Here is a 22,042-nt window from a genome sequence, read left to right as displayed (position 1 = left end):
AGGAGTGGACTGCGTCGTGCTGTGCCTGTGGGGCCTCTGGGAAGCGAGCGGCCATTAGCTCGTATTTGTGATTTAGTGGTGCGCAGTGCGGACGGGGGGCAGCTGGGGGACCCAGAGGTTGGCCTCTCCCGCTGGGGGCTTCGCTGTTCACAGAGGAGGAGGAGAAGGCCCCTCCATGCTAATATTAGCACCGCCGCCACCACCACCACCAGCCCCAGCCTGCAGCCAGCAGCCAGCAGCACTGCTGGCTTAGTTATGGACACCAAGTGGCCGTGTGTTTTTCACTGGCCAGTGAATGGAGTCTTTATCTCTCTCCTTCCCTCTCTCTCTCTCTCTCTCTCTCTCCCTCTCATGTCTCTCTCTGGCATGTCTCTCTCTCTCTGGCACTCTCTCCCCTCCTTGACTGAACTAAATCAAAGCCCCCTCAAGATGAATTGGGTGAATGTTGGGGCTAAAGATTCTTGGAAAGAGCGGAAAAAAACATAGAGGTCAGGTTTCCTCTCTTGACTTTGGACCTCCTCCTCTCCAAGACCCCCACCACCCCCATCCCTCCTGTTGGGCACCCACTTACATCTCAAGGAAGCATTAAATTAATCCCAGATTCCCTCTGTAGTCTATACCCCCACATAATTTAGATTAGGGGTAGGCTATACTTTCTGGACCACTGCTGTGGCTAACCTCAACCTCCCCTTCTCTTTTCCTAGAAAGGATTAGATCATTTCAAAGCTCTTTCGGCTCTCGGGGAGGAAGCAGTTCCTAGATTTACGCCGCCCGTCACTTGATGCGGAGGGACCTGGAGTATCATGCGGAGCGCATCTGTCGTGTGATGGCCCTCGGCAGAAGAGAGAGAGAGAGAGAGGGATAGAGTGTGTGTGTGTGTGTGTGTGTGTGTGTGTGTGTGTGTGTGTGTGCGTGCGTGCTCTCTCCGTCCTCGTGCACAATATGGCTCGGCCGTTCACTGATGTAATGGGCCTCTCATAGAGGCCCCAGTGTGTGTGGCAGCATGAGGCTGGCATGACTATTGTGATGGGAGGCGACGCGCGTCTCTCGCCTCTCATGAGCTCCTCATCACATGGGGAGCTGAGCTGAAGATCGTGCCTACACGGGACAAGCTTTGAGAGATAGATGGATGGATGGATGGATAGATAGATAGAGAGATACTTTATTGATCCCCAAGGGGAAGTTCAAGGTCCCAGTAGCTTAAGACACCACACACAACACACATTACAGCAAGATGATAGTAAAATATGCTAAAGATACTAAAACAATGATCCTATACGATGTATACTGTAAGTATGAGGCATTTGCAGTGACAGGGCAGGGATTGAACCTGTGATTCAGTAGATGGGCGGGGAACATCTACAGTACAACCAACGTTGCACATTAATTAGCCACTGGGCGTAGCCTATAGGTTTTGTAAACATTGTATTAAGGTATTCAATTGTTGGTTGGAGTTGTGCTGACTGTAGTAACTGACAAAGTGAATGAACTAGACAGTCAGGTCTGAGCGGGGTTATCAGGAGACTGATCTGAAGACATGGTGTGTGATTACGGGCGTCTCTACAGTGAAAGCCACAGTGAATTCTTTCACTTATCTGCCTGCCATTCATTTCCTATCCCGCGCATGATAATAAAGATTAAAATCCTCATTCATAATCCCTCCATGAGTGAAGTCAGTCAGTTAGTCACTCAGTCTCCTCATGTCTGCGCCACGCTAAAGGCCCTTGCTCTGATCTGCCCACAGGTCTCAAGGGAAGGGTGGAGGGGGGCGGAGGGCACAATCTCAATTGTTTGGGGGGGGCCCTGCGTGACTGACTCAGCGATATCTGCCCTCCTCTTCTACTCTCTTTCTCTCTCTCTCTCTCTCTCTCTCTCTCTCTCTCTCTCTCGCTCTCGCTCTTGCTCTCTTTCGTGGCATCCCTCGCCATGAGACGGGCCTTTGATCTGATCAAGTGCCAGGCTAATGAAACGAGAGCTCGTGCCTTTGTTTTCTCTCCTCCGCCCACCCGTGAGCCGAGAGGCGAGGGGCCGAGGGACGGGAGGGGGGCGGGTGTGTGCGTGCGCGCGTGTGTGTGTGTGTGTGTGCGCGAGTGTGTGGGGTTAGATGAGAGGTGGGCCGGGCGTCGGCAGCTGCCGTGGATGCCTGTCTTTCAGCATGAGCTCATCCCCCGCAGGCCCAGCTGCCCACTGAGTGGGCACAATGAGAGCCCGAGCGTGTCTGCCCGCCCCGGCCGGACGCCTCTACTTCAAGGGAAAAGCATGCAGCACAGCCATCCCGTGGCAGTTAACATCACCACTCCCCTTAATTACAAATTGTTGCATGCAGTTGTTGATGTCAGTTAACCATGAATTGCATTAGATGGTGGGGCTCACATTTGTTTGACGCTGAAGTACAGCGTTTAATATTTGTTGATAATGAAGTTAAGGATTTAATTTTATCTGCGATAATGCTGATTAAGATCTTAGATTTAAAGTATTTACCTATTTCTTTACTTAATGTAATGTAACAACTGAATTTATTCGTGGCTTATTCTTGATGAAGTTCAGAGTCAGTCTGTGTTGTCTGCTGTGCGTAATGCTAGACTACCGTAATAGAGTATTCTATTCTACTCTATTGAGCCCTATTATTCTACCATTCTGCTTCATCATGTTATTTTTAAGGCATGTAACTTGACACACCACTTCCTCTGGAAAGTAAAGCCCTGACTCTCGGCGCACATCTAGCGTAAGATATGAAAGAGACGTCTTTGCTGGGAAAAAAAAAAGCACCCGGTGATGCCACAGCGTTGCCCTCTGGCCAAGGACGAGCAGAGCACGCCTGACTTCACACCACGAAGCCACTGATCTCTGCCGCCCCGCGCCTAATCACAGTAGCTGCGAGGTGCGGTCTTGGCACGACTCCACAGCCATAAACCTGCCCTCTCTTTTTTTTTTTTTTTCTCACAGTCACGCTTACCCACGCTTTGCCGTACACACGCTGCTTACAGCCAACAAACGTGTTCCAGTGGGTTAATGGGCGAGGAAAATGTCCCCAAAACAAAGACCCGCAGGCCTAAACAGAAGCGTCGGCGGTGCCTGGCAGTGGGATCCGGCGCGCCGTTTGGTGAGCGCCGAGGGTGCCGCTGATGGAGCAGGTCTGGCCCGGAGACGGATGAGGGAATTCCCCCGTGCCTGACAGGGCTGTCACCGCTGCGGCTGCTGGCGGAGCCTTCGTCTGCGTTTTATCACACGAGGGGGATGGAAGCGCTCCACTGGTATGCGGCTGTGTAATCGGGCCGGCTCGCCAGATTTCATTTCCGTAACCCACATCCACCTTGGTAATCGCGCCCGGGAGAAAATAGGCATAGTTGAAATTGCGCCGCATTTTTTGCATAACCGTGTCCTGTCGACGGAGATTAGGGGGAATGGAATTAAAGCAAGCAGGCAAGCAAGCTGGCTGCTTGCGTCTGACCTTTGCTTTGAGTTGGATGTGTTTGTAAATGAAATTTACATGCGTGAGGGGATGTGGCGTGCTAAATGTCATGGTGTGACTGGCAACAGTACAGTGTAACATAAACAGACACCGTGGCCCCTAGTCTCAGGTCACGATGACTGAGATGTCATGGTCAAGTATAATAATGGTGGATCTGAAGCTGGTTTATTTCTTCTCCCCTTGTTTCCATTGGATTCGGCCATGTAATGAGCAAGGGTGTAGTTGTGTAGCGCGGGCACGGATAGTAACCGTAATCTGATTTACGACTGTTTTTCCCTTTTTGATTTTCGGTTTCAGGGCAACTTTGCCAAACAAGCAACCCATCTGTTTTCTGTCACTTATTGGCCCTTTTTTCTTGCCTTTGCCCACCGGGAGTTTCTTTTTACATAATCAAACGCCGGGCCCATCCATCTTGAGTCAGAAGTCATGCTCAGACACTGTTGCTCACTCTATGTTTTTCTCTGTCTGACTTGTCTCATTATCGGTTTTGTTTCTGGTGTGTGTTTATGTTTTTTTTTTCCCTCTTTGTCTGTCTGCTTGGGAGTAGCCTTTATAAAATACCAGTGCGACGTAACCTGGCCTGAGGAAGAACCCATTATATTTTGAAGCAGATCTGACTCATTTGGGGGAGCCTTGATGAATGTAGTGTCACTTTCACTAACTTTCACTCTTGCGAGATATAGCGTTGGGCTTTTGCAGAGGGCTTTCCCAGTGACTCTGGTGTCGATCGGGGTTTTTGGTTTATTTGTATGTGTGTTTTCTTTTTCAAGAATGGCTTGGTTCTTGATTTTATCTCTGTGTGAAGTATGTTATCCGGGAGCACTTCGCACAGCCGACTGATGGGAAATGCCCCCGTAATTGGCAGAGAACGGGTCCTCGCATCTAGATTCGCTTCCTCTTATAATTTCACTACAGAAGAATGAATAGGTCACTACATTTGTAATGCAATATCTGGAACATCTCGAGCCCTGTTGCATTGCTTATCGTGGCAAAAGTTTAGGGCCTAAAAAAAGAACAACTTAAGCACTTGAAAACCCTCCATTGTGTGTTTGTGTGTCAGGGGACCTTGATGAGTAATCACAGGGAAGTATCGCATTGAAAAAGAGCCAGTGACATTCAGTCCAAAACACACACACACGCACGGGCGCGCGCACACACACACACACACACACACACACACACACACACACACACACACACACACACACACACACATAGAGCCGAGGGAGGATCTCGGAAGAGAACACTTCTACTGTCTACATCCCTGTCCTAGATAGGTTTACAGGCACACAATGACAGAACAAAGGCCCTCAGTGCCATGCATATTGTAGCCTGGAAATGGGAGAGTGCCGTGGTAAATGGTCCGTGACCCGCGGGCCGCGTCCCCCTGACATCAACCCCCCCCTACACACACACACACACACACACACACACACACACACACACACACACACACTGTGGCTGTGCGCCGCCAAAGCGAGCGGCAGTGACGCTACCCGGCTCCCTCCCGCCGGCTCCCCCCAGTTTTTGTGAGCGCGCGAGGAGACGGGAGCGCTGCCGCCGCGGAGCCTGCTGACCGTTTGAACCGCCAGCACAGAACCCCATACCCGCAGGGCTCCTGTCATTGTTATTGTTCCCTCCCTTCGCCTCCAAATGCAGGGAGGGGGCGAGGTGGGCTGGGCTGGGCTGGAGTGGGCTGGGGTGGGCTGGGCTGGGGTGGGCTGGGCTGGGGGGTGTTTTTGGTGGGGTATGTTGGCTGTGTGGAGACAGGCGAGCCGGCAGACGGGAAGTGATTGAATTGTTTGATAATTAAAGCCAGCATTGGTGCTGGAGAGAGGAGCGTGTGTGTGTGTGTGTGTGTGTGTGTGTGTGTGTGCGTGCGTGTGCTTGAGTGTGAGTGTGTGCATGTGTGTGTGTATGTGAAGGTGTGTGTGTGTGTGTGTGTGTGTGTGTGTGTGTGTGTTTGGGGGTTGGGTCCAGCAGGGAATTTAGACACTCATACTCACACTTGTTTCATATAGAAGTCTTTTTCTCTCTCACTCTCCCAAAACATCCCCTGCTCATCAGCTCGGGAGTTCACACAAGGACTCTCCTCTGGACGGATTGGTCAGGCCGTCGGATGGACGATTTCCAGGGATACCGTGTTTTAAATTAGTGCCACAGCTGCCCAGAAAGGGCCCAGCCGGCCGTTTGCTTGCCTTTGTGCAAAGTGACAACTGTGTGTGAGAGAAGACGCCGCAGGCACAATGCATGTGTGTGTGTGTGTGTGGTGTCTGTCCGTGCATGGCAACAAAGGCACTTAGGGAAATATCAATTGCATAGACAAAAAAGTGTGTGTTTCTGCGTTGAGGATTGGTCACAGAGCTGAACAGGAAGACGGGCCTGCTTGGCTAAGCAGACACGCTCATTAGGTCAGTCTTACGCCACACACACACACACACACACACACACACACACACACACACACACACACACACACACACACACACACATACACACACACACACCCCTTAGAGACGTGACCTAGTGGGAAAAGAATAAGATTCTGGGATATTGACTCAGTTCCCATAACGCAAAGGAGTCCGTCTTCATTCAGCGGCTCCCTCCTCAAACCAGCGTGAAGCATTCTGTGGGATCCATGGGGGGGGGGGGGGGGGGAGGAGGAGGCAGCGGCGGGGGGGCAAAGTTGTCATCGCTTCCTGGAAAGAATCAGCTCAAGTCCACACTTGAGCTCCTCACTGGGTGGGGTGAGAGAGAAAAGTGGGTAAACCTTATTCATTCACAATAGATGGATGATTCAGAGTGAGGCACTTTTTTTCTGCCATGACCAACACACTGGATCATTTCCAGGATAGTGATCTTTTTTATTTCCGAGGCTATAACTTCTTGCTTAACGTGGGTTTCTTGCAGATCTTCCTGGATTATGTAGGCGCCAACTTATTAGCAGTGACTAAAGTGTGTGTGTTTGTTGTTGTTGTAGCGGCTGCTGTTGTTGTCATTGTTGTGCATCTGGAGCATTAGTATTTGGTTCACATGGCCTAACTCTCGCTGAGGCACAGGCACCTCTGTCTGCCTGTCTGTCTGTCTGCCTGTCTGTCTCCCTGTCTGACCGACTGATCCTACGATGGCACGGTCCGTTGCTGCTGACTTAGTAGTGATGAGTCAGTAGAGGCCGCGATGCTCGCTATGCAAAGTGTGCATGTCGCGATAATGGGAGGACAGGATTGAATTAGCCTGGCTCACTCACTCACTCACTCACTCACTCCTCGGGTCGGTCGATAGATTGATCGTTTTGGGGGGGAGATGCTCGGTGCCTTCCCAGGATGACTGGCTCAGAATAGGACCACTCTGCTTCCTCACGCCGCTGTTTGGAGTGTTGCGTACTGTTAGCACTGACTTCACTCAAAACCAGAATCACATGAGTTGTAATCACCCTCCGCTTATGGACTCATTCTCTTTTTTTTTGTTTTGCATAGAATCTTATCTGTAAAACGGAGCTAAATAGACAGGTGGTGGAACAAAGACTCAGCTGGTGTGTGTCTGTGTGTGTGTGTGTCTGTGTCTGTGTGTGTGTGTGTGTGTGTGTGTGTGTTTGTAGTGTGGGGACTCCATCTGTTGAAGGAGTGTGTGGAGGGAGCTGGAGTGATAGATTGGCCCACACCAGTGGCATTACCTCAGCGTGGACAGCAGCAGCGCTTTGCTCTGTTCTCGCAAGCCGCTGGAGTCTGACACACCGCCACAGAGCTGTTAAAGAGAGTGTGTGTGTGTGTGTGTGTGTGTGTGTGTGTGTGTGTGTGTGTGTGTGTGTGTGTGGAGTGGGGTGGGCGGTTGTGTGGGGGGGTCATAGCACTCCTGCCGTGCTTTTTTTGTTTTTTTTTATCGTTGTTATGGCGAAAAATCAATGTTAAGCGATCTTTTTTCCCTCCTCCCTCCTCCCTCTTGGTAAACCATGACGTCAGAATCCCCCCGTCCTCCCGCCGTGCAGGCCTGTTCAGTTTAACTGGCATTGTGGCGGAATTGAAGTGTGGGGTTGGGGAAGGGGGTGGGTGGGTATGGGGGGGGTGGGTGGGTGTCATGGCAGGCTCTGGCTTTCGTTTGTTTTTCGGCGTGGCCTACCTCCTGCTGGGAGACAGATGTGGGCCGCAACTTCTCCTACGTCACGGGGCAGAAAAGAGAGAGAGGGAGAGAGAGAGAGAGAGAGAGAGAGAGAAGGGGAGAGGGGGAGAGGGGGAGAAGAAGTGCTCGGCAGCCACCTGTGGAGTGCAAATACCTTTTGGCGCGTTATCGCGGTGGTGGCCGACCAAGGCCGTGGCGCGCTGTTGTTCCCGCGGCTCCGAGCGCGAGCTGATTTAGTCGCTAATTCCGATCCGCAGGACATCGGGGAGCAGCCGGCCGCACACGCAGCGAGGACCGCTTCAGCTAATCAGTTCCGCTATATGACCTAATGAAAGGCAGCAGTCCCGTTCGCCTCAGAGGGCAACAATTTTCTACCTCAGTTCTTATCATTAGAGCGAGAAATGTCCTAGGGGGGAGAGAGGCGGGGCCACTCGTGCATTTGTGTGTTATGATTGGTTAGCGAATCCATCTCTGCCCATCTCTGGCCATACGTTTGATGACTGCACAGTGTGTTTTTGATGGCTTTGTGCGATTACTTGACCAGAGGCCTGGCTTATGTCCAATCAGTGAAGGATATAGGTGGAAATTGGACCGCAATTAGGTTAGACGTTGGCTACAGGACATATGGGACGAGATCATTATCGTATATTGTTGTTTTTTTCCAGCACAAGGAAATTTAATTAGTTAACTCATTATACAGGCTATATGTTGTTGTTTTTGGGTTTTCTTTGTGTGTTGATTGCAGAGATCAGCAGAGTCAGCAAGAGGTTGTGCATAAACATGGTAGCTGATGGTAGGAGTAACAGGAGGAGAAGGAGGAGATGTAGGAACAGGAGATTGTCCATCCACACTGCATGATGGTTGCTGTGGTCAGCCATGTGGGGTTTAAGATGTTGATGGGTGTGTCTCTCTCTCCGTCTGTCCACAGAAAGAGATCCAGGCCATGAGCCAGTGCCACCACCCCAACATCGTCTCCTACTACACCTCGTTTGTGGTGAAGGATGAGCTCTGGCTGGTGATGAAACTCCTCAGTGGTGGTAAGTAGCACTTTTCTCTCTCCCATCCTCTTGCCCCCACCCCTCCTCTCTCTATTTTCCCAGTGCCATTCTCACCGTTTCCTTTGGCAGTATTTTCTCTCTTTCTCTGTTTCTTTCTGTCTTTCTGTCTTTCTGTCTTTCTGTCTTTCTGTCTTTCTTTCTCTTTCTTTCTTTCGCTCATTCCCTCCCTTCAAATGAGCCTCACACCCTGTCATCTCTATGCTGAATCTTGCATCTGTTTTCATCTAGCATCTGTCCAGCGACCATCCATCTTAAAGAGACTGCTTAAAGAGACCCATGTCCTTATCAGAGGGAGGCGTTTTCTAAAATAGTTAAGCCTTGCATATGAAATCACGTCTGCACAGCTGAGGGAGCCTATTTTTTCCCCTGCCCCACTTTGTGCGGCGGTCTGCAGGAATGGAGAAAATAAATAGCTCTGCTTGAAAGGCCCATTGCTGGCGCTTGATGGATTGGTGGCTAGTCGGCGAGATAAACAAAACAAAACAAAAAAACCTGTATGTTTTCATTCTCCTCGTCACAGCGAGACATTTTTCCTACTTCAGCAGGAGGTCACTTGAGTGAGACATTTGTAAAAAAGACAAAGAAAAATGCAGAAAAAAACGGTGGGAAGATCAAAGTACACTGTAAGCTGTACTTAATGTCAGGTGCACCTCGGAGGAGCAATGGATGATGGCTGTGTTCTAACTGCTGCACCCACCTACTCTGGCAAATGCTCTGACCGCACCTTAAGCCCTCCCCACCCTCTCAAGCACCTGCAAATGACATCTGTCCTCGCACATAAACACATTTGTGTAAAGGACACCTTTTTACGAGGGTCTCAATTAGCATTTATATCACATATGTCCACAGCTATGTGACACACTGGATTTTGATCACATCGTCCCTTCAGAAAGTAGCAGAGTAACACTCAGATTTCTACATTTCAAGTATTTAATAACTTGGGAAGACTTCATTCTTCAGATTCCTTTTTGTCAGTGATGTGTCCAAAAGTGGCCTGAAGAAGAATCTGCTTTCATACAGTACCTAACTATGCATCTATTCAAATCATGTTCCTCAAAGCACTGTGTGTGTGTGTGTGTGTGTGTGTGTGTGTGTGTGTGTGTGTGTGTGTGTGTGTGTGTGTGTGTGTGTGTGTGTGTGTGTGTGTGTGTGTGTGTGTGTGTGTGTGTGTGTGTGTGTTGTGTGTGTTGTGTGTGTTGTGTGTGTTGTGTGTGGTGTGTGTGTTGTGTGTGGTGTGTGTGTGGTGTGTGTGTGGTGTGTGTGTGGTGTGTGTGTGTGGTGTGTTTGGTGTGTGTGGAGCATGTAAGAGTGAGCACAGTGTCCGGGCCTCCCCCCCACGGGCCCTAATCACAGAGTGGAAGTAATAACAGTCCCCAGATGCTCAAAGAAGCGCGGCACTCACTCAGTGAGCCTCGAGAGCCCAGGAGGAAGCGGGCGTCACGGAGGACAGGTATCTGGAGAGCATGGCGGGAACACCGAGAGAGGAACACGACGCTGCCTTTTTGGACGAGTTATTTTCGTTTTCTTTTTTTTTTTGCGTCGCACCTGAAAACTGGCAATTTCCAGCGAGCGAGAGCCGCAGGAGTTTCCGACGAGTTCCTTGATGATGGGCCTCGCTCAGAGCCTCTTCTGTCTCCCGCGATGCCAGCGTGTGCTGTGATTACCCACTGCTGCCCAGCGCCAGTGCCCGCCTCATGTGTCGTGTTGACAGGATAAAGCCGGCCTGTCGCACTAATAGCTACTCATTTAACAGGCCCCTCTCGTTGTTGCCTCTCTGCTATCTTCTATCTTCTCTCTCTCTCTCTCTCTCTTTCTGTCTCTCTCTTTCTGTCTCTGCATCTCTCTCTATTCCTCTACATCTCTTTCTCTAATTCTCTCTATCTCCCTCTCTTTCTCTATTCCTCTATATCTCTCACTCTTTCTCTATTTATTGTCTTTCTGTCTCTCTCTCTGTCTCTCTCTCTGTCTCTCTCTCTGTCTCTCTGTCTCTCGCTTGCTGTGACAAGGAGCCCAGCTGGCACGACGGGCTCTCCCAGCTCCACTGTAAACGCCGACATCGTGGAACCACCCACACAGCTGGATCCTGGCACCATGCCCACCGCAGAGGCAGCCATAGAAACGGCGATGGGCATCGGTCTCCATGGCGGCGTTCTCTCCCATCCCTCCCTCCCTCCCTCCCTCCATCTTCGTCTCGTCCCATTAGCGAGGGTGGGGGGGCGGTTTCATCCATCGGCTGTTCTAGCGTGTGGAAATAAAATGATGTTCATTTAGCCATGAGCCCCGGCGAGATGGAGACCAAACGAGTTTGTGGTTTTATTGTCCATTAGCCGGCGCGCACAGCACCCTCGGGCGAGCCCGCTGGCAGCATCCGCCGCCGGGCATTACCCATTTTTGGGGCGCCACCTCACTGGGCACTGTGGGGTTTTTTTGGGGGTACTTTTTTTTTTTTTTGTCTCTTTTTCTCACGGCCACGTGAAAACGAAGATTGACAGGAAAACATGGGGGCTGAGCGTCAGAAGAGAGCCGTTTGGGGTATGGTGCTGATTATAAAGCAATCTGTCGGCCTCGCATGCACTCCCGCTTGACGCAGGGCCATTCATTCTCGTGATCTTCCCCTTTTTGACACCAAATTGGATAATAAGTCAGTTGTTCTGACAGCAGCCAGATAGACCACTTACAGTTGGAATGTAGGAGGCAGGCTCTCTCAGGATATAGTGGCCAGACTAGCTCTTGTTCATGAAGGCCCCGAGTGGTAAGAGCGTGGGGAACATGGGGTTCAAAAAAACAGCACCCAAATGGATGCATTAGATGAGTCAGCCATGTTTTAGCACCTGATCTCTAAAAGGAAATATGGTCCACGTCAAGCGTGCTCAAAAGCTATTACCTGCCAGACGTCCCATGGTCCAGGACTTGTTAAATGCTCCAAGGCTGGGTATAGCCTGGTTACCCATTCACTTTTCAGTGCATCAGCACAAGCGCACAAGCTACGCACTTGTGCACATATGCACAGAACTGCAGAGAAACCAGGGACAACCTAGTTACCCATTCAACTATGCATTGTCAAAAACACACACGCCCACACCCAGTACAAATATGTGTGTGCACACATTGATATGCCTCTACTATATGCCCGTCCACGTGCAGGGGTTCTCACACACACACACACACACACACACACACGCACACGCACACCCACGTATCCCCCCGGCCCTCACCCCAGCTATCACAACCCCAGTGCAAAGGTGTATCCTATATCCCTGAGAAAAGCACACAGATCAATAGGCTAATTAGCGTGAAGCACCAAAGGTCCTCTCCAATCTTGGGTTCATGCGGAGGGATATGCTTTTCACACACACACACACACACCAAACTTTCCCCAGGCCCCCGCCCCCCTCCCCGAGTTCCACACACCTTACGTCGGTGGTTCTGTAAGTTTTGGTTGGCGTGCGTCCAGGACATAGTCATCTGACTCTGACGAGCGCAGCCAGAGCGAGAGGCCCTGCCGAGCGGGGTGGGGGGTGGGGGGTGGGGGAGGTGGTGCTGCGGTCAGCCGTGGATGGTGAGGGAGGAGATACAGGTGTAAGTGAAGTGGAGCCTAACGGGTCTGTGTACTGTTGAGCTCAGCACCAGAAAGAGACACGCACATACACATACAGTACACATACACATGCACACGCACATGCATACGCATATGCATATACATACACGTACATACACATACACATGCTCACACACGCACACACACTCGTTCTGTATCTCTGTCAAGAATAGTTTGTGCATGAATGCATGCATTCACACATAAACACATACATACTCCCATCAACCGCACACAAGATACACACTTGCACACGCGTGCATACACACAGATACTCACATCTTGCATAATCACACACACACACTAGCAAACGTGTTCCTTCTCTCACACATTCTTTCGCTCATAGACACAGATGTGCGTTCACACACAAATTCACACCCGCTTTCTCGCTCGCTCTCGTGCGCGTGTGCGCTTTCAAACACATATACACAAGCGGACACCAGATGTGCCTGTTCCACACACACACACACACACACACACACACACACACACACACACACACACACACACACGCACGGCCCTGTCTAGCTGAAGCACGGCCAGGCCAAGCATGTCAGAGATTACGGAGAGGAGCAGCCCTCCAACAGCACGAGGTGAGGCCGAGCAGAGGCGGAGGAGTGGAGCGGAGGGGGGGGGGGGGGGGGAGTTGGGGAGGAAGGCCTCGAAGTGAGTCATGCCTAAGCAAGCCACGGAATGCGCTTCTGTAGATTAATCTGGCTGCCTCGCTCGCTCTGCCCTTCCAGAACCCTCCCTCCCATCCCACCCCCAACACCACCCCCAGCACCACCAGCAGCTTGTGGCGCACTGGAACGCTGTCACTCTTGAGGAATGTTTCCCCCTGTTGGATCTGATGTTCAGAGAGAGCTCAGAGCTGTTCATCATGGAGGATCTTTATCGGTCTGACGCCGCGTCGCCACGGCTGTAGCTGCCGGCCGGTGGGCGTGTGCTCGCTGCGTGTTTTTTTCGGCCTGTCTTCTCTTGTCTCTCGACGCGGAACTTCAACAACTTAGCATTTCGAAAAAGCGGCTTGGCTCGTCTCGAAAGTGTCCCGTTTGTGGGAACACTTTTTCCTGGTTTAAGCCAATCATCAACTCGCTGACGCACAAGCACACGCACACACACGCACACACACACACACACACACACACACACACACACACACACACACACACACACACACACACACACACACACACACACACACACACACACACATACAGACACACATACAGACACATACACACATACAGTGTCAGACTGACCCGGGGCCGAGACCATTCTGTAGGTATTAGTGTCAGATACTCATTGTCCCTCACACCTCCGTCCACATTATTTGTCGGTCTCCTCTTTTTCTGCCCTTCCTCTTCCCCTTGCCCTCCTCCTCCCTCTCTCCTCTCCTTTTCCTCCCTCTCTCCTCTCCTTTTCCTCCCTCTCTCCTCTCCTCTCCTCCTGTCCAGCCTCCCACGCCTGTACTGCCACTGCCCGCTGGCCTTGTGTCTCCTCTCTTCCTTCCTTTTCTCTCCTGTCGTTTTTTTCCTCCTCCCTGCTGTTGTCTTCTTCCTCTCTGGCGTGGCCTACTGCTCAACACAGTGGGCATTCTGCCAGCTCCCCCTCTCTTTCTCTTCTTCTCTGTACTCTTCTTTTTCTCTCTCTCTCTCTTCTCTCTCCTCCAATCCTCTCTGCCCCACTGCTCTCTCTCTTCTCCACTTCTCTCTCTCTCTCCAACTCTGCTCATTCTCCTCCACTCCACTCTTCCAGTCGGTCTCTCTCTCATTCATTCACTCCCCCCTCTCTTCTCTCCTCCACTCCTTTCCCCCTCTTTCTTCCTCTTTCCTCCAATCTTCTCCCTCTCTCTTCCTCTCTCGTTCACTCCTCTCTCCCCCTCTCTCTTCCTCTCCTCTCTCCCCCTCTCTCTTACTCATGTACTCCTCTCTCCCTCTCTCTCTTCCTTTCTATTCCTCTCTCTTGCTCTCTCCTCCACTCCTCTCTCTCTTCCTCTCTCCTTCACTCCCTCCATCTCTCCCTGCCTCTCCTCTCGTCGCCACTCCAGAGCAAGGCCCTGAGGAAGCTCCCAGGAGCTCCTGTCAGACGCTCACACAAAGAGCCATTTATTTTCCTATTGCTAAACTCAGTGAGCCCCACACACGGTAGTGAGGGGCTACCGTGTGTGTGTGTGTGTGTGTGTGTTTGTCCGTACTGTATGGATGGATTGTACTGAAATCAGGTTGGTCTCTGTTTTGGTTTCATAAGGAGCATAAGATCCCCTGGCCGTAGTTTCTTGAAGCAGCGCAGTTGCAAAGGTCAAGGAGAGCGAGGGAAAGAGAGAGATTTTTATCACAGGAGGAAATTAATGAGCTATGAGAACGCCCATACGTGGAAGTGTATCCACCTCTCTCTCTCACTCTCTCCCCCCCCCCCTCCACCTCTCTCTTTCTCACCCAATCTCCCCCTCTCTCCACTCCCCCCCCCCCCACCTCTCTCTTGCTCACCCAATCTCCCCCTCTCTCCACTCCCCCCCCCCCCCCACCTCTCTCTTGCTCACCCAATCTCCCTCTCTCTCCACTCCCCCACCTCTCTCCCTCCCCTCGTCTCTATGGGGGAATTCGGAACATGTAAGGAGCATGCGAGGCCAGCCAGCGCTTCTTGGAACTGATCAAATGGAGCCAGTGTGTAAAAGCATGAGTCAGACATTTGAGCGCGAGCCTGTCGGCTCAGCCCCGGCTCCTGTTGGAGCCCCACAGTACTACTGGCATCATTAGGCAGGGGTGAAGAGGATCCTGCTCAATCCTCTCCTCCTTTCTCTCTCTCTCTCTCTCTCTCTCTCTCTCTCTCTCTCTCTCTCTCTCTCTCTCTCTCTCTCTCTCTCTCTTTCTCTCTTTCTCTCTCCACTGCTCTTTGTTATGGATCCCATCTCCCTGTGAGGGGTTTTGGAGGAGCTCTTTAGATGTGTAAGGCATAACCGGGCTAGTGAGCGGTGAGCGATCAAGACCTAATGGGAGGTTTTAAAGGACTTTTGTTTACACTCGGTTGCAGGGAAGGGTAAACTAAAGTGTGCTTAAAGGCTCAGTGGGCCAACCCCCCTCACGGATTCTCTGTTTCTATCCCTTTCACACGGAAACGTGCATGCACACACACACACACACACACACACACACACACACACACACACACACACACACAGACATACACAGCCCTAAATGCACAAACACAAACACACATACACACACCCCTACACACACAAACACAAACATACACACCCCTACACATACACACCCTACACACACACACACACACACACACACACTCCCCTACACGCACGCACTTGTGCATAGACGCACATGCCCATTCACACAATCTCACATATGCACTCTCAGACACACACACACACACTGTGAAAAAAGGTGATGGGAGGACATGAAGACCTATAGAGCTCTGTCAGGGGTCTGCTGAGTCTGCTGTGTGTGTGTGTGTGTGTGGGAGGGAGAGAGAGTGTGAGAAAGTGATGCAGAGAGAGGCTGTGTGTGTTGTACAGGGATGTAGAAGTGAGGGCATATGCAGTGCAAGGAGAACCCAATGAACCTGCGCTTAGACAAGCCACCAGCTTTATCTCACGGCCCGCCCTCCTCTGCTTTACTTTATTCCCTTCATTCTCTCTCCTCCATACGTGTGTGTGTGCATGCACACTTCCTCTTGCCACTCTACCTCCTTCTTTTATTTTCTATCGCCTGCATTTTATCTCTTATCTCTCCCTTTCCCCCCCTCTATCCTTTCCTTTCTCTTCCATCTCTCTCTTTCTCTCGCTCCCTCTTTCTCTACTTCCTCCTTCCATCTCACTCCAGCTCTCCCATTCCCTTCTTCCTTCTCTCTCTATCCCTATCCCTCACATACTGTACTCTCTCTCTCTTTCTTTCTCTTTCTCTCTCTTTCTCTCCCTCTCTCTCATTCAAATTCAAAGAGCTTTATTGGCATGACTGTACAGTTACGACATTGCCAAAGTAATATGATGTGTGTGTATATAACATCACAAAACAAGGAAGAAAATAGACTCTCTCTCACACACACACACACACACACACACACACACACACACACACGGAGAGGGGGGTATTACTATAAATAGTCCTCCCTGCCTCATCTACTGTACTTCATCTCTTCTTGCTGGCTATCTGGATCAGCCCATCGTGAAAATGTGTGTGTGTGTGTGTGTGTGTGTGTGTATGTGTTCACCGACCCCTCTGTGGTCGGGATTGGATGCGCTAGCGCGCATCGGCGGGCCGAGCGCATCCTAAAGTGATTGCACCAATAAATATCCCCCGCGGCCCCCGGGCCTGGCACCCTGCCGCGGCCACACAGCGCCCACAGGAGAGGGGGCATCACGGGCACAGGCACGCCGCCCATCCTGAAGGGGACGCAGGAGACCTGCAGAGCACACACACACACACACACACACACACACACACACACACACACACACACACACACACACACACACACACACACACACACACACACACACAGTACACACACACACACACACACACACACACACACACACACACACACACACAATCTCATAGAGGAATCTCTCCTCCTCAGCATTTATTTAGTGGTTTGGTGTGTCAATAAATATATAACAATGCAATATAAAATATGCTACAGACTGTGATTATAGGATTATGATAGATCATATTGTTTATTTTGAATTGTCCTACATCATTTATGTTTGACTGTTTACTTCTAAACAGGCTAATGTTTTGCCATAGTGCCTTTGAGAAGAGGTCCTTGACCTGTTTCTTTAATGAATTCAATAGCTGAGGAGTGCTGACACTGCTTGTAACCAGTGCAGTGCTGCTGTGCTGATCCTGAGTCCTTCATCACGGAGCAAAGCTTTTGCAAATGAAGCTGTTAGAGGACTCGTCTGTAGTGGAAACGTAAAGAACTCTTATGCCATTTTAGAGGTCTTCCATTCCTGATAAAAAAAAACAAACTGTTGGTTTTGGTGTTGGTTGTATACTGTAGGAGTGAGTGTTTGTGTGTGCGCATGTGGGTGTCTCCATGTGTGTGTTTGTGTGTTTGTTTGTTTGTTTGTTTGCTGTCCAAGTCTCCTTCTAAAAACAGCTCCGCTAGTGAGAGTGTGTAGACTGATTTCTATGGGCGTGTCATCCTCCGTACATCTGGATGACATTATTATTATTATTATTGTCGAAAATGTTTTCACCCAGAGCCTCTTTTCTCAGAAATGGAGTGCGCGGTATAGCGATGTGATTCTTTTGACTGCTGGGAGAGGAGATTTTTCTTTTTTCCTCTGTGCGTTCCCGTCTTTGCGGTTGTGCAAATTACCCCCTGGAGAGTGAAGAGAGCACAGGCAAGAGAGATAGAGAGAAAGAGGGGGAGAAAGAGAGCGAGAGAGAGAGAGAGGCAGAGAGAGAGAGAGAGAGAGAGAGAGAGGGAGGAAGGGAGTGAGATGGTGAGAGAGGAGTGCTGCCTCTCTGAATTGTCACAGTGATGGAAATAGCATCTGCAGCCGTCAAGTCTCCTGGTAGGAACACAGGCCTCTATTGTTTCACCAGCGCTGTGTGAAATAAGGGAGATTTTATGGGCCCCAGTGTGAGCAACATGCTCAGCCGCAACTCAGCCCCAACTCAGCCGGACCTCAACAAGACCTCAGTAGACCCCTGCTGAGTCAGTCTCTTGCTTCAGTTTTCAGATCTTCTCTTCCCTCCGCGTCTCTCGTTTCATCTCTTTCATTCTTCCTCGCTCCCTCTTTCTCTCTTGTCCCCCTCTCTCATTCCCTCTCTTCCTCCCTGTATCTCTTTCTTGCTTTCCCTTTTTCCGTTCCCTTTTCTCTGTCCCTCCCACCTCTCTGTCCTCTCACTGTCTCTCACCCTCACTCGTTCACTCCCCCCCCCCCCCCCCCCTCCCCCTCCCTCTCTTTCGCTTTCTCGCTGTCGTTTCTCCTTCTGCTGTGTCTGTCGCTCTCACACTGCGTCTCTATCTGCCCTGGACCGGCTCCAGGTCACTCTTGAAGGATGCGGCCTCATAAAGACGCTCGTTCCCCTTTCTCATTACGCTGTCTTGACATGCCAAAATTGAAATGTCATGGGAAGAAATCAGGATCAACAGTTTCTTTTTCTCTCTCTTTCTCTCTTGTGCTGTCACTCTCTCTCTCTCTATCTCTCTCTCTCTCTCTCTTTCGCTCTCTCTCTCTCTGAGCAATTTTAAGATCAGCAGTTATTTTCCTACCACTATACTGTAGGTCTCCATCAGCCTCAGGGCAGTATAACTTGCCTGTATATTTGAAAGCTTTTCGGGGGGGGGGGGTTCTGATTGTTGGAAAGTGACCAAAATATCCGGCGAGTGTTATTAGAAATTAAAACGACCCTGTCTCTGTCTGCCTGAGCGACCTTTAATAAATAGAATTCCGGGTCAGGATGGTGCCTGCAGAGTCGGGTTGGGTCCCTTCGAACTCAAAGTGCGCACGCATGCACGTACACACACACACACACACACACACACGTACAAACACAAACTGTCTCTCTCTCCCTCTCGCTCTCTTTCTGTCCTTCTTTCTCTCTCTCTCTCTCTCACTCACTCACTCACTCACTCACTCACTCACACACACACAAATACAGTACTCTCACACGCACGCACACACTCACCATAGCTGCTATAATATCATGACTCTATAGCCTCTATGCGTGGGCTTTTTGAAAGATGAGCTGACCAAAGCTCTCTCCAGTCCAAACGTTTTTCTATGAAAGCGCAGCAGGACTCCATTCAATAGCGCGCCTCTGTCACAGTGAAGGGGGAAAGAGAAAGAAGGAAGAAAAAGACAATGAGATTAAAGTAGCCCAATGTGTAAGGCCAGAGCGATATTACCCCCCCCCCCCCCACGCTCTGCCCAGCCGAGCTATTCTCTCCATTCATCTCTCCGCACGGCCGCTTCCTCGCTCCGCTCCTCAGAAGGGGCCAGACATACAGGCAGCAGCAGCCTGCTGCGTCTGAGGGGGATCTTTTTTTTTTTTTTTTTTTTAACCCAGGGCCTCAATTTACCACCAGCTACCTTTTGTGCAGAAGCTCTTTTTAAGCCATTTTGCAGAAGCACGTTTTTAATAGCGCAGCATTTTGTGACAGCACAGTGTTCTTTTAAATAGTGTGTTGACTTGCTGTTTTGATTTTCATTACCGAGAAGTTGTATGTGTTTTTGGTAGCACGGAGAGTACATGATAAGAACTGGTCACCCGGCATTTTCTTCCTACTCCACAAACAGAGACAAGACTCTTCTGTGTCACATAATGACCTGAAGTAGCGAACTTTATTTATGGGCAGAAAGTGAAACCTGCCCACATTTAAGTGTCTGAGGCAGATTTCACACAACGTGAGGTTGTATTTATTTTTAAACTTGCAAACATTTCTGATGAAACAAATATGCGCTTGGTGTGCAATGGCCTTTAGGCTCCCGTATTAGATTAGATTTGCGCACAGTATTAGATGATTGTTTGTTTGTTTGTAGTAGACTACAGTATTAGATCATTTGTTACAAATGTTGACATTGTCAGGTTAAGTTCTTGCATACAGTATCTAACAATCTATTTCCATATTAAACTGTATTCATCATTATTCTGTATGTCAACTTCCACCTCTGCCTCAATGAGAGAGAAACAATATTGTAGCATTAACACACACCAGTGTGTACACACCATGGCATCTGGCTATGGTGAACGTCCCGTTTCTGCTGGGCAGTAATATGTGGCTGGGCGTGATGATGAGTTCTGGTTTGTCTCCTAGGCTCCGTGCTGGACGTGATCAAGCACATCATCTCTCGGGGGAGCACAAAACTGGAGTGCTGGATGAAGCCAGCATCGCCACCATGCTCAAGGAGGTGCTGCAGGGCCTGGAGTATCTGCACAGAAACGGCCAGATCCACCGGTAAGCCCACCTCAAGACCAATACACTGTTACAAAGACAAACACACTCAACTTTAACCCAGTTAGGTCATCTCGTGCTTTGACTTTGAATAATACCGATGTGTAATATCAAGTGTATTACAACCATTGCGTGTTAACCTATGTTGAAAACATACACAGTTCCTTGTTCTTGTTCCTTGTGAGGATTGTTGGCCAATGTCACACACACATTTCTAGCATTGCCTCATTCCCACATCCTCATATCTTCATCATTGCTTTACAATACGTCAGCCCCATGCCCAAGGCCTGACATGTTGGTGATTTGAATGTATAGGTTGAATCCAAAGCACAGAGGGTAAGGTGATTTAATCCGTAGGATACATGTGATGCTCTGGTGGGAATGATTAGGACAGGATGCATAAGTACCCTTGCTTGCTTTACCCCCCTCCTGAGGTCATCCTGTCGAGGTGAGTTATGTCAGGAGAGCCCAATCAGGAACCGAGGTGCTTTAGAGAAAGCCTCTATTAAAGGGTGGCGGCCCCATCCGTCAGAGTCTTATCAGTACTGGTTTAGAACTGGAATCCAGTCCCATCCGGCGGGCCGAGACCTGGACACCCTCACCGGTGCCGACACTCCCGCACGTCTGGAACTCATAATGTAACGCCTGGGTGGTGTGATTTATGATGTACAGTACCACAGAGAAGGTGTTATTTCTGAGAAGACGCGCACACCTACCTCTCATGAATATTGGCGAGAGCCGTTCGTTTGGGGCTGCAGGTTTATGCAGCGTCGAGCTCGCCGCCTTGCACTTGGTATGCTAAGCAAGCGGTATCGCTCTTAAGGTCAGGTGAGGTGGCCAGGCTTTTTTCGCTAGACAAACTGTCTCCTGGCGATCCTCCAGAGCCTAATTGAAAACTCAGATTAAAAAGCCGGCACCTCCTATCATGGCGGTGTCTGTGTTTAATATTAATGGCGTGCCTCTTTTTTTTTTCCCCTGCCGTAGCATGTTTTCCTGCCGGAAGTGCCCTTGTATGGCGCTAGCCGCGCACGTGTAAATAATGCACAGGCTCTTAGTCCTCAGAGCACTCGCCTGGACGTAGAAGCTCAATGGATGGGAGAGGGGTGGGGGTGGAGAGAGGGAGAGGGGTAGAGAGGGATGGGGTGGAGAGAGGGAGTGGGAGAGAGAGAGAGGAAAGAGGGTGAGGAGAGAGGGAATGGTAGGGGGAGAGGAGAGAGGGATGGGGTGGAGAGAGGGAGAGAGTGAATGGTGGGGAAAGAGAGAGAGAGAGGTAGGGTGTAAGGGACAAAGAGAGGGAGTGAGAGAGATGGGGAAAGAGATGGAGAGAGATGGGGAAAAGAAGGGGGCAGTGAGGGAGGGAGTGGTGAGGCAGAAAACTGGGAGAGAGAGAGAGAGAGAGAGAGAGAGAGAGAGAGAGAGAGAGAGAGAGAGAGAGAGAGAGAGAGAGAGAGAGAGAGAGAGAGAGAGAGAGAGAGAGAGAGAGAGAGAGAGAGAGAGAGAGAGGAGAGAGAGAGAGAGAGAGAGAGAGAGAGAGAGAGAGAGAGAGAGAGAGAGAGAGAGAGAGAGAGAGAGAGAGAGAGAGAGAGAGAGAGAGAGAGAGAGAGAGAACCCCCTCCCACCCCCGCTGCCTTCCGAGCCAGAGGTGTAAATCTCTCTTACCGGAGGTGATGAGAATACATGTGGAGCACGAGAGGGAAGAGGGGGAGAGAGAGAGGGAAGAGGGGGGACAGAGACTACTGAAAGAGGCAGAAAAATGAGGGAGAAGAGAGGAGAGAAAGAATTGATTAAAAAAAAAGAAGTGAAGAAATGCTGCTACCTCCCCGTTTGATGTGTTTCCCTGTCCAGTGGAGCTGGGATGCTTAACGTCTTCTCTTT

General features: G+C 50.3%; 1 protein-coding gene across 1 annotated transcript in view; it reads left to right on the top strand.

Annotated features, from left to right (window-relative positions):
• Positions 1-22,042, top strand: part of oxsr1b (oxidative stress responsive kinase 1b) — a 64,930-nt gene that overhangs the window by 15,472 nt on the left and 27,416 nt on the right. The window contains 3 exon segments of the mRNA XM_062521854.1: positions 8,517-8,625; positions 20,030-20,062; positions 20,065-20,170. Coding sequence (XP_062377838.1) covers positions 8,517-8,625; positions 20,030-20,062; positions 20,065-20,170 — 248 coding nt within the window.

The sequence above is a fragment of the Sardina pilchardus genome, chromosome 19 (genome assembly GCF_963854185.1).
Source record: "Sardina pilchardus chromosome 19, fSarPil1.1, whole genome shotgun sequence".
NCBI lineage: Eukaryota > Metazoa > Chordata > Actinopteri > Clupeiformes > Clupeidae > Sardina > Sardina pilchardus.
This window is presented reverse-complemented; position numbering and strand designations above follow the sequence as displayed.